The 10,077-nt window shown below is 57.8% G+C and overlaps 1 protein-coding gene across 1 annotated transcript; it reads left to right on the forward strand.

Annotated features, from left to right (window-relative positions):
- Positions 1 to 45: 45 nt before the first annotated feature.
- On the forward strand, positions 46 to 9,351 carry CCDC9B (coiled-coil domain containing 9B). The gene is given in 12 exon segments (XM_047766715.1): positions 46 to 100; positions 103 to 188; positions 980 to 1,093; positions 1,378 to 1,485; positions 2,071 to 2,226; positions 2,318 to 2,443; positions 3,099 to 3,298; positions 3,613 to 3,671; positions 4,246 to 4,299; positions 4,671 to 4,770; positions 5,350 to 5,392; positions 5,476 to 9,351. Coding segments are annotated over 12 exon segments (1,659 nt in total). The 3' UTR covers positions 6,034 to 9,351.
- The last annotated feature ends 726 nt before the right edge of the window (positions 9,352 to 10,077 follow it).

Below are 10,077 nucleotides of genomic sequence, written 5' to 3' on the forward strand. Positions count from 1 at the left end.
GGAGTTCCTGGCTGGAAGCCCAGAGGAGTCTTTTGTAATCACAACATGATCTCGTGTGCTGAGCTGCAAAGCCGGCAGGGAGAGACCGGCAGAGGCCCGGCTCTGTGGCTCCGGCTTCCCTCCCGCTCTGGCTCCCCCAAGACTGTTCTGGAATTCTCTCGGTGCCCTCTGTGGCCATGCACTCGGCTGTGAGTGGCACCTTGCCTTTGGCGGGGGGCTTCTTGGGGTTGGGACATCAGGCGGCCACACTCTGGGGCAGCTGGGGACAGCTGGGCCTGGGAGGAAGAGGGCTGTGCCGGGGCGGGTGGGGGAGCTGGGCAGGGGCATTGGCCACAACGGAATTTCAGCAGCCAGAAGAGAGGGACCCAGGGATCTCAATGCCGAGGCACCCTGTGCCCAGGGTGCCTCCCGGGTTGGGCCTGCCCATGGAGCCGGCTCCTTCCTGCCCCGACTGCCAGCAGCTCGCAGCCTAGAGAGGTTGGGCCTGTGGGAGCGCTTCTTTCCCACAAGCTGGGCACAGGCCTGGGGAGTGGGGTGCAGGGCCTGGGAGCCCAGGACGGAGTAGGGGCCTTTCTCTTCACTGCGGTTCTGGGCCTGGGAGCCAAACAGCTCCCCCCGACCTCCTGAATCCCCTGGCAACTTCCCAGTCACGGCAGGTTCCCCTGCCAGAGCCATTTATAACTCCCATTCCAGGCTCTGCTCAGCAGTGGCGCTCCCTGGAGAGCCTGGGGGAGGGGCAGCCAGTGCTGGGAGCTGCAGGCCTGGATATGAGGCCCTAACCTGAGCCCCGGAGGAGGCAGAGAGATGGGCAGGCAGGTCTAGCGGGGTGGGGGCTTGGGGCCTTCCATGGGACCCTAGCTCTGGGTCTGGGGTCTCTTCTTTGAGTGGTAAGAGCATGGTTGGGTGGGTATGTGAAAGCTGAGGACCTGGGAAGGCCTGGGCCCAGGAGTCAGGAGCTTGGGCCCCCTGCCCTCAGCAGGGGCCTCATGGGGTTGAGTCCCCAATGAGCAGGCAGGAGGAGAAGGATGCAGAGCTGGACCGGAGGATAGTAGCCCTTCGCAAGAAGAACCAGGCCTTACTGCGCAGGTACCAGGTGAGTGGGCTGTGACGGGCCGGGAGGACTGACTGAGTTGGCCTTCGAGATCTGACCTACAGACCCCTGCATGGTGATCTCTCCCTGCAGGCTCTGGGCCTGGGGACAGGAGTAGGGTGGGTGTGTTCCATCTCAGAGGCTCTGAGAGGGTCTTGGGGACCCCATGATGGGGTGCCTCTGCCCCTGGTGTCTCACCGGTGTTTCTCTGTATAGGCCTGTCAGTGTCTCTGTCTCTGTGCATCTGGGGCGGGTATGGCCTGTGCTGACCCCAGGCCCTCCTGCAGGAGATACAGGAAGACCGTCGGCAGGCGGAGCAGGGGGGCATAGCGGTGACCACGCCGGAGCTCCTCCGTCCTGACGGCCTCACTGTCACCATCAGCCAGGTTCCTGGAGTAAGCCCCACTCCAGAGCTGGGAGGTGGGGGGTGGTCGGGTGCTGGCTAGGAGGGGGAGGCCCAGCTGCCCCTGCTCCTCTGCTTCCCCATTCATGTTCTGGGGTAAACCTACCAGCTCTCAACCTCATGCAGCCCAGGCCACTGCTGGCCCCTATCCCCAAAGAGGCACCCCTGAAAGGTGACCAAACGGAAGCCTCCTCATGCCCTTTTCCAGCCCCAGAGCTCTGCATCTGTGCCCCCAAGCACAGGCCGCTCCCAAACCCCAAGCCCTGGGGGCACAGAGAAGTTGGGGCTGAATGCAAGGAGGAGCGTCTGAGGGACAGAGCCTCATTGTCTGAGTGCTTTGGATTTCCCAGCTCAGAGATGATGGGCCACTGTGGCGTCTTGGGCCCCTGGGTGGCCCAAGGCCTGGATAACCTAATGCCGCTGGTATGTGAACGCCTCGCGGAGTCAGCTCCTCTGTGGGCATTCCAGGGAGGGCTGGGGCTGGAACCCAGCCTGGGGAACCACTCAAAGGACCCAGCCCTCAGCTTCTGCCCAGTGCCGCCCATGTGGCCTAATGGCCCAGCACCTCCTTTTACAGGGGAAGCGGGTGGTCAGCCGGAACTGGGCCAGGAGCACCCTTGGACCTGGAGCAGCCAATGAAATGCTTGAGGATGAGGAGGCAGAGGCTTACATTGGTACCTTCTGCTTGGGGGAGCGGGTGGAGCTGGCTGTAACCATGGAAAACAAAGCTGAGGTGAGCAAGGTGGGTGAGGGATGCCCAGGCATCAGGCGGGCAGCCTCTTCTTCCCGGGCTCTGCCACGCCACCTTTCTCACTTCCCTCTAGGCCAAGCGGATCGTAAGTGAGAAGCCCACCAGAGCAAGGAACCAGGGGGCAGAAGGGTCACCTGGAGGGGGCTTGGGCCCGAGCCCCTCTGTGCAGATGGCCATCAGCTCAGATTCTACACGGAAGGTACCTCTTCAAGAGGGAATGGGGACATGTATGTGGTGGTCCCCATTTGGGGGTGACATAGAAGCTGAATCACATATGTCCCCGTCTGTGGGGACATGGCCCACTCAGCACCTGCAAGAATTCCCACTGCTTCTTCCTTTCTCTGGCCAGTCTCCACATTGGGTAGGACTTGCAGTGAGAGACAGTTTAAGTCAGAGATGTGACCCAGCCCCTTAGGCTCCCTGGACCCCTGGTCACAAGCTGATGGGGGTCTGGAGGTGGGTCAGGAGGGTGTAAGAGTCTGGCCATGTGCCAGGTGTGACCTCTAGGTGGCAGCAGCCCCTAGTCCTGGCTCTTGCTCAGGGCTGATGGACGCCTCTTTGCCCTGGGCTTGACCACACGCCCCTGTGACAACCTCGTGGGTAGGTGCAATTATTATCCCTATTTATGAATGAGAAAATGATAGACAGGAAGGTTAAGTAACTTGCCCAAAAGGCACAGCTAATGGATGGGTGGAAACTGTCCCCATGGCAGACAGCTGGAAGAGATCTGATTTTTGGGTGGGGACGTCAAAACCTTGGGAGAGGAGCAGGTTAGTAGACACTCTGGATCTCCATGCCAAGCCCGGGGTGCTTTCCACTTCAACCCTATGGTGCTGACTGTCTTCTCCTTGCAGGGTGCTCGGGAGCCCCGGAGTCCAGGCCTGGTCTCAGGCCCAGCTCCCCAGCAGCCAGCAGGGGGGTCCCCTGAAGCAGGCTGGGACTATGCCCAGTGGAAGCAGGAGAGGGAGCAGATCGACCTGGCCCGCCTTGCACGGCACAGAGATGCAGAGGGTGACTGGCGCCGCCCGTGGGACCTGGACAAGGCCAAGTCCACGTCCACGTGGGTGGCAGGGCTGGGCGGCCTGTTGGGCTGGGCGGCCTGTTGGGCTGACATGCTTGTGGGGCTGGGGGTTGGGCTGCCCATGGGTGCCTCTTGGAGGGCTGCTGGGACCAGGGTGGTGAGGATCAGCCTGGTCCTCTGGTTGGGCCCTGGGCTCAGGGCTTTTTGTGGGCACTGGCTTTCCCATCCTTCTTGGGCCCACCCTCTCCCTGCTGTCCTCAGCTCAGGGGCTATGGTTGGGGCAGGCGGCCGCCCACTGGCAGCTCTGCAGCCTGGGTGCTTCCTGACTGTTTCTCTCTGCTCTGCAGGCTACAGGACTCCAGCAAGCCCCGGGAAGAGGGCCTGGCCAGGGCAGGCAGCACAAGGGGTGAGCCAACACCCACTTCACCCCCATCCATCTTGGATTCCACGCTGTCCCCCACCCCACCCCCTCTTCTTCTCTTTTCTTTGTCTCTTGGTTTATCGCTTATTTTCAGACCTGGAAGGAAGCACAGACGAACATCTTCCCTCCTCTCCCTTGCTGTGGGAGGAGGGCACCGTGACTTCTCTTCCTATCCTCTAAGCCCCTGCCCTGGGTTCCAACCACCGAAAGTCTGGGGAGAAGGCGCATGAGGAAGTCAGCCCTGGCGTCCCTTTGAGGTGTTGGTCCCTCATGGGTGGCAGCTGTTCTTGGCCTGTTATAGGAACAGAACAGAGCTCTGAATTGCTGGTCCCTCATTTTATATACGAGCAGGCTGGGGCTGGAGAGGCTCTGCCCATCACCTAGCCAGGAGTGGCAAAGCCAGCACAGGGACCCAGTTCCCCTGACCCCTAGGCCAGGGCTCTTTTGGGGACTGAGAAGGACCGAAAAGGACCAACAGCTTCCTGGTCCTGAAAAACTGATGTTCCTGCTTAAGATCTTTTGTGACCCCATCCTTTCCCCATTTCCTTTCCTCACTTAGGTCCCAGGAGCCACCAAAAGTTACAGCCCCCACTGTTGACCCCAGATGGCAAAGGTGAGTTGGGAGAGAAGGAAGAGCAGGGACCATGAGCTGGTTTAGAAGCTGGGCTGCTGTGGACCTATTCTTTTTTTTTTTTTTTTTTGTCTTTTTGCTATTTCTTGGGCTGCTCCCGTGGCATAGGGAGGTTCCCAGGCTAGGGGTTGAATCAGAGCTGTAGCCACTAGCCTACGCCAGAGCCACGGCAACGCGGGATCCAAGCCGCATCTGCAAACTACACCACAGCTCACGGCAACGCCGGATCGTTAACCCCCTGAGCAAGGGCAGGGACCGAAACCTCATGGTTCCTAGTCGGATTCGTTAACCACTGTGCCACGACGGGAACTCCTGGACCTATTCTCTCTTGATTCCTGGACCATCTCTTGCAGGCTGTACTACTCGGGGTGGGCCACACAACAGACCATTGGTGGCACTGGCCACACGCAGCAAAGCTCGGGGGACAGAGAGGCTGACTGGCAGGGCCCGCAGGTAACATGTGGCAGGGAGCAAAGTCAAGGGCGGCATCTGGGCTCCTAGATTTCCTGGATCACCCTTGCCCTGGGGGAGGGGGGTGTTCAGGACCGGCACTGGCCCAGGTGCCTGCGCCAGCCCCTAGGGCCTCTGCCTCTTGGCTGACTGCTGCCTGGTGGCAGATTAATGAGATGTAGGGAGAGGCCATCAGCAAAGGCAGCAGCAGCAAGAGCCTTGTGCCCAGGGAGGCTGGTGGTAATTACAGCAGTTACCTTCCCCTGGGAAGTCAGGCAGCCTTTCCCAGGCAGCACAGGCCAGGACATGCCTGGAATCCCCACAGAACTCAAGGTGCTGCAGGCTTGGCCATAAACAGCAGCCGGAGATCGGGGGTGAGGGGGCAGTGCTCAGGGGGGATGGTTGGATTTGGGGACCAAGGTCGGGCTGGAAGGGAAGCATTCTGGAGCCTCCTTCTGGCTCTGAGTTTCCTCCAAGACTCTTGGGTTCTTGCTTCTCATGGGGGAATGTGGGCTGCCGACCACGTGAGACATGAAGTGGGGTGGGGAGGAGTAGGGTCTGCCATGTGCTGTGTTTCTGCAGGTGGGAAATGAAGGAAGGCAAGGAGGAGCTGGAGAGCCAGGAGGTGGGTACTTGGGCATAGGACGGGGTGGGCTAGGGACATGAGCCCTGAATTCATCAGCCAGCAGAGCCAACCTCTTGTTTCAGGGAACCTCAGACACCAGAAAGACTCCGAGCGAGAAGCAACACGCACAGATTCAGAGCAGGATAGAGCTGGGCAGACCCACCAGTGACCCAGCAACCAGCCCAGCCCCAGCATCAGTATCGCCAGAGGGGCCAAAAGGGGAGTTAGGAGGTTTGCCAGCCAGTCCAGCCAGTCCTGCGGCATCTGGCCCTCCACAGAATACTGACTTGGTTCCCCTGGACCTCTCTCTAGGAGGCGCCAACAGCCCTGGGCCCCGGGAGAGCATGTGTGGGCTCAGTCCAAGGCCTGGGGCCCAGGAGAGCTCTGTGTCCTGGCCGGATGGTTCTGAGCAGTCTCTAGGGTGGAACCAGCCCCAGGCTGAGCCAGAAGCCCAGACTTGCTCTGGGCCCCCCAAAGCAGCAGGGCCCCTGGAGCCCAGAGAAGGCAAGTCTGGCAAAGCCAGGGCCCAGCAGGGCCTGGTACCTCGAAGCAGGCCCCCTAGAGGAGGCAGCCAAAGGGCGAGGGGCACAGGAGGTGTGAGGAGCAGGACAGGGGGTCCTGGGCCTGCAGGGAGATACTGAGCAAAAGCTCCTGGGAGTATGGGGCCAGGCTGGGGAGAGGAGGGAAGGTATTGTCAAGAGCCTTCATGCAATGGGTGTGTGGTGGCTGGTGGCTGCGACAGCCTGGCTCAGCAGTTTGGCAAACTCTCCAGTGGAGTGACACCATGAGGGCAAGCTGCCCACCACACCCCCAGGCACCTCCCTGTGCACATGTGTGTTCTCGCCTACAGGTAGTGCCCCTGTATATCCCCATGTCACTCCTGGTCTCTGAGGCTGCCAAGCCCTGTCCTGCGCTTACTGCTGCCCCAGCCACAAGCTCCCCCACCATGGTGAGAGGACAAGGCCTGGAAGCCCTCAGCATCTGGCTCGCCTGGCTCCCCAGGGCCTGGCCTCCCTCTCCAGCTGCCCGCTCCTGGGTCCTCAAATGTAGGCAGCCTCAGCAGCTGGCATGGTCACCCCCTGGCCTGGGCCCTTCCCTATGCCCCTGTCTTGTTCCCAGGTGACTCAGAGTCCCGTACTCACAGAACAGCCAACCCAGGATCTCACAATCAGCTGGCAGCCTCCTGTCTTTCTGGAAGAGGGAGGCCACAGCCGTTGGGGCTGGAGCTGGGGACAGAAGAGAAGAGTTCAGGTCTCCTCTGCACAGGGAAGGGCCTCCAGAAAGCCTCTGAAATGGGGTGGAGAGGGGGAGGGACAGCTTGCTTTCCCCCATAGCAGGGTCCTCCTCCCCCACACCCAGGTCAGACACCCTGAATGGGGGCCGGGGCCCTGCCCGCTAAGGCCATTTCCCACCATCTCCAACTTTCTCTACCCACCCCCTCCCTACACTGCATCATGCCAGAGCAAGGTCTCAGGCAGGGACTGAGAGGCAGAGCAACAGCAACTCCAGTTAAGTACGACATCAGGACTTGTCTTTCCCACTTAGTCTCCGTTCCTGCCCCTCCCCTGAGGCCCACGTCTGGTGAATTATCCAGACTCCGCACAAGCTGTGGCTTCCTCTTGATTCAACAAACATTTCCTGAGCACCCACTACCAGCAAGGCAGCTGGTGGGCGATGGCAACTCTGCCAGCAGAGGGAGGGAGGAAACCCAGTCATCCGGCAGATCCAGGCTGCACAACAGGAGCTGTTCTTGGCTATAGGTGCCCACAGGACCTGGGATGGTGGTAGGAGCCCAAAGTGAACCATCCCACCTCTGCTCATGAAGGCACACACCCCTCTCTTTCTCATCATGTGCCCTTTGTCCCCAAGTTCCCCTGCTCCACGTGGGCCTGAGGCTCCCCTCCTCTCTGCTGAGAGCCCTGGGCCTCACCAGCCTCTCTGGGTTCTCTAGGGCGTGTCCAGACCAAACCCGGCATTTCTCCGCTGGCGCTGTGAGGCCTACACTGTGGCTCCACCGTGTGAGGGCCAGGCTTCCTCACTGGCGCTTGCTCTACTCTCCATTCCCTCCATTCAGGAGACATGAAAGTGTCTTCCTGGCAGATCAGATTGTTTAGAGAAGTGCTTCTCATACATGACAGTGCAGGGTAATGCAGTCTAACTTGGGAGGTCTGGGGTGGGCCTGGGAATGTGCATTTCTAACAAGCTCCAGGTGATGCCCATGCTGCTTGCTCCCACATCACACTTGGAGAGTAAGGGTTTGGACCAGTATATACAGAGGGCTAAGGCCAAAGACTGACCCTAGACTCAGGGCTGGTTGCTGGCCATGTAGGGGACAGGGGGGTGGGCTGCCCCTGATGGTGGGAGCTTCCTGGCCTCAGAGCTGAGTGGGAGGCTGAGGCACTGGGTAGATGCTTAAGAGCGGGTAGGCTAACTTCTTATAGTGGGGAGTGATAAAGCTGGCTGGGAACGGCATGAGTGGGACTAGAAGAGGTGGAGACTGATCAGAAGAATTCTGGAAAGGCTTGGGAACATTCTGTGCTTATGGAAAGAAGACCCCTGTGAGATATGAAAAGGCAAGGGTAAAAGACTCCAAACTCAAGTTTTCCTCTTGCCTCCTGGCCACATGTATGTGACTTTGGAGCATGGCCCTGGCTCTGGAACCCACGACTCCCACACGATGGAGCTGGTGTAGAGCAGGTTTGGGCAGAGCCCAAACTCAGATGTCTCCCAAAAAATTGTGATCCAGAATTTGAATTCTAAGATTCACAAACTTCCCCCAACCCCCAGGGCTGCCAATTGTACAGATGTGCCTTCATTAAAGGATATATGCACATTTGACTATGGGATGGGGAGGTAGAGTTCGGGCAGAGCTCTGGTTCAGGACTCACCACAAGACCGGAACAGGAGAGAAAGCTGGGCAGAAGAGCTATGGAGATATAGGGCTTCTCTCCCTTCTGGATGCTGGGAGAAAGGGACATCACAGGAGTGAGTCACTAGGGGTTGGAAAGAATGGAGACTAGAACAGGACCTCTTCATTACAGGGAGGCTGTAGTGCAAGACGGGCACCACTGAGCTTTTCTCAAAAAGGGAGAGCCCTCCTTCAGGATAACTGAACCAGTAGCCATGGTGGCCACCCCACCTGCTCTAGGATGGGACCTGCTAAGGAGAGGGAGGGAAGTGCAGACTTCCCCCACGAAGCTCGGGGCCATGGAAGGCTGGTCTGTTTCTTCGTGGCTCCTCTGGTTAAAGGCCAGACTGGGAGCCTTCCTTGGATACCCTTTCTCTTCAAACAACAGACGAGACTACTTCTCAAAGATGGGAGGTCCTCTGTGGGACATGGCTTCAGAAACCCAGCCAGAGCTGGAGGAACTGCCAGCAGAGAGGGCAGAGGGTAGTAGGGAGCCAGCAGGGGGATGAAAGCTTTACCTGAGGCCTCAAAACCAGGAGGGCAGATGAAGCTCCCTGGTGGCTCAGCAAGTTAAGGATCCTGCGGTTGTCACTTCGGTGGTGCAGGTTCGATCCCTGGCCTGGCAAGTTTTGCATGCCATGGGTGCCGCCAAACAAACAATCAAAACCCAAGGAGGCAGAAGAGGTAGAAGGCATCTCTGTCCTGGTCCACAACACCTTATAGAGAGGAACAGCAGACCATACTGCAAGGGAGGTATTTTTCGGATGGTAGAGTCGAACAAACATGGGCCTTAGAATCCGAGAGACTGAATCTGAATTCTAGGTCTGCTATCCACTAGCTGGGTGACTCTGGTCAGTTTTAACCTCTAAAAGCCACTGTTTTCTTGTCTGCAAAATGGAACTAGTAATATCTATGCTGAAGAGTTAAGAACATTAAAAAGAGTACGCAAAACATACCTGGCACACAGAAGGCACTCTTTTAACAGTAGCCTGGCACACAGAAGGCACTCCGTAAATATCTGTTGAATAAATGGAGTAGCTATTTGTTGTGATCTCTGTCTACTTTGTTTTTTAATCTTTTCTTTCTAGGCTCATCTTCACCGGGGCCAATACACTCTGAGGGAAACAAGGGATGGTTTGTAAAAGTTACCCAGTCTTCTAGGACAGTGAGTTGTTTTTAATCCCCCAGGGAAGTCTGGTTGAGTTAAAAGCATCATGAAGTGACCCTGCTCTTACAGAGAATGTTCTTGCCCTCATCCAGCCACTTGATCACAAGGATGTCTGAAGCATTTCCCCCTAACTTTGCACACTGGCTCTTGCAGCTCAGCGTGTTTCCTCTTTTCTTCTGTTTACAACAGCAGCAATCTCATGAACTCACTCCCCAGAAATGAGCTTCCTTGTGGAGTTTGCTCCATGCCTCCCGATGTTTTACCATCCAAAGGAGCAGCATGATTGTATTTTCTTATGGTCAAGGAACAGGTAATTGGGGACCCCTGAAAGCAGGGGATCCCCAGCCATCTAACAAGGCCCAAGTTTGCAAGGTCTGACCACCATCAGCTCCAGTCCCAAAGCCCAGCCTCAGGGACAGGAATAACAGGAAAAGAAGGCACTGGCCCCTGAGAAAAAAAAAAAAAAAAAGGAAGTGGCGAAAATCGCAATTTGGCCATATTGTCTTCATTGGGGGACTAAATTAAGGTGGTCAAGGGAATAAGGGGAACGAAAGGCACCACTTCACTTCTGCCTCCTGAGTGATTTATCAGTGTCCACAGACCCCGCAA

This window comes from Phacochoerus africanus, chromosome 2, assembly GCF_016906955.1.
Source record: "Phacochoerus africanus isolate WHEZ1 chromosome 2, ROS_Pafr_v1, whole genome shotgun sequence".
NCBI classification, from domain to species: domain Eukaryota; kingdom Metazoa; phylum Chordata; class Mammalia; order Artiodactyla; family Suidae; genus Phacochoerus; species Phacochoerus africanus.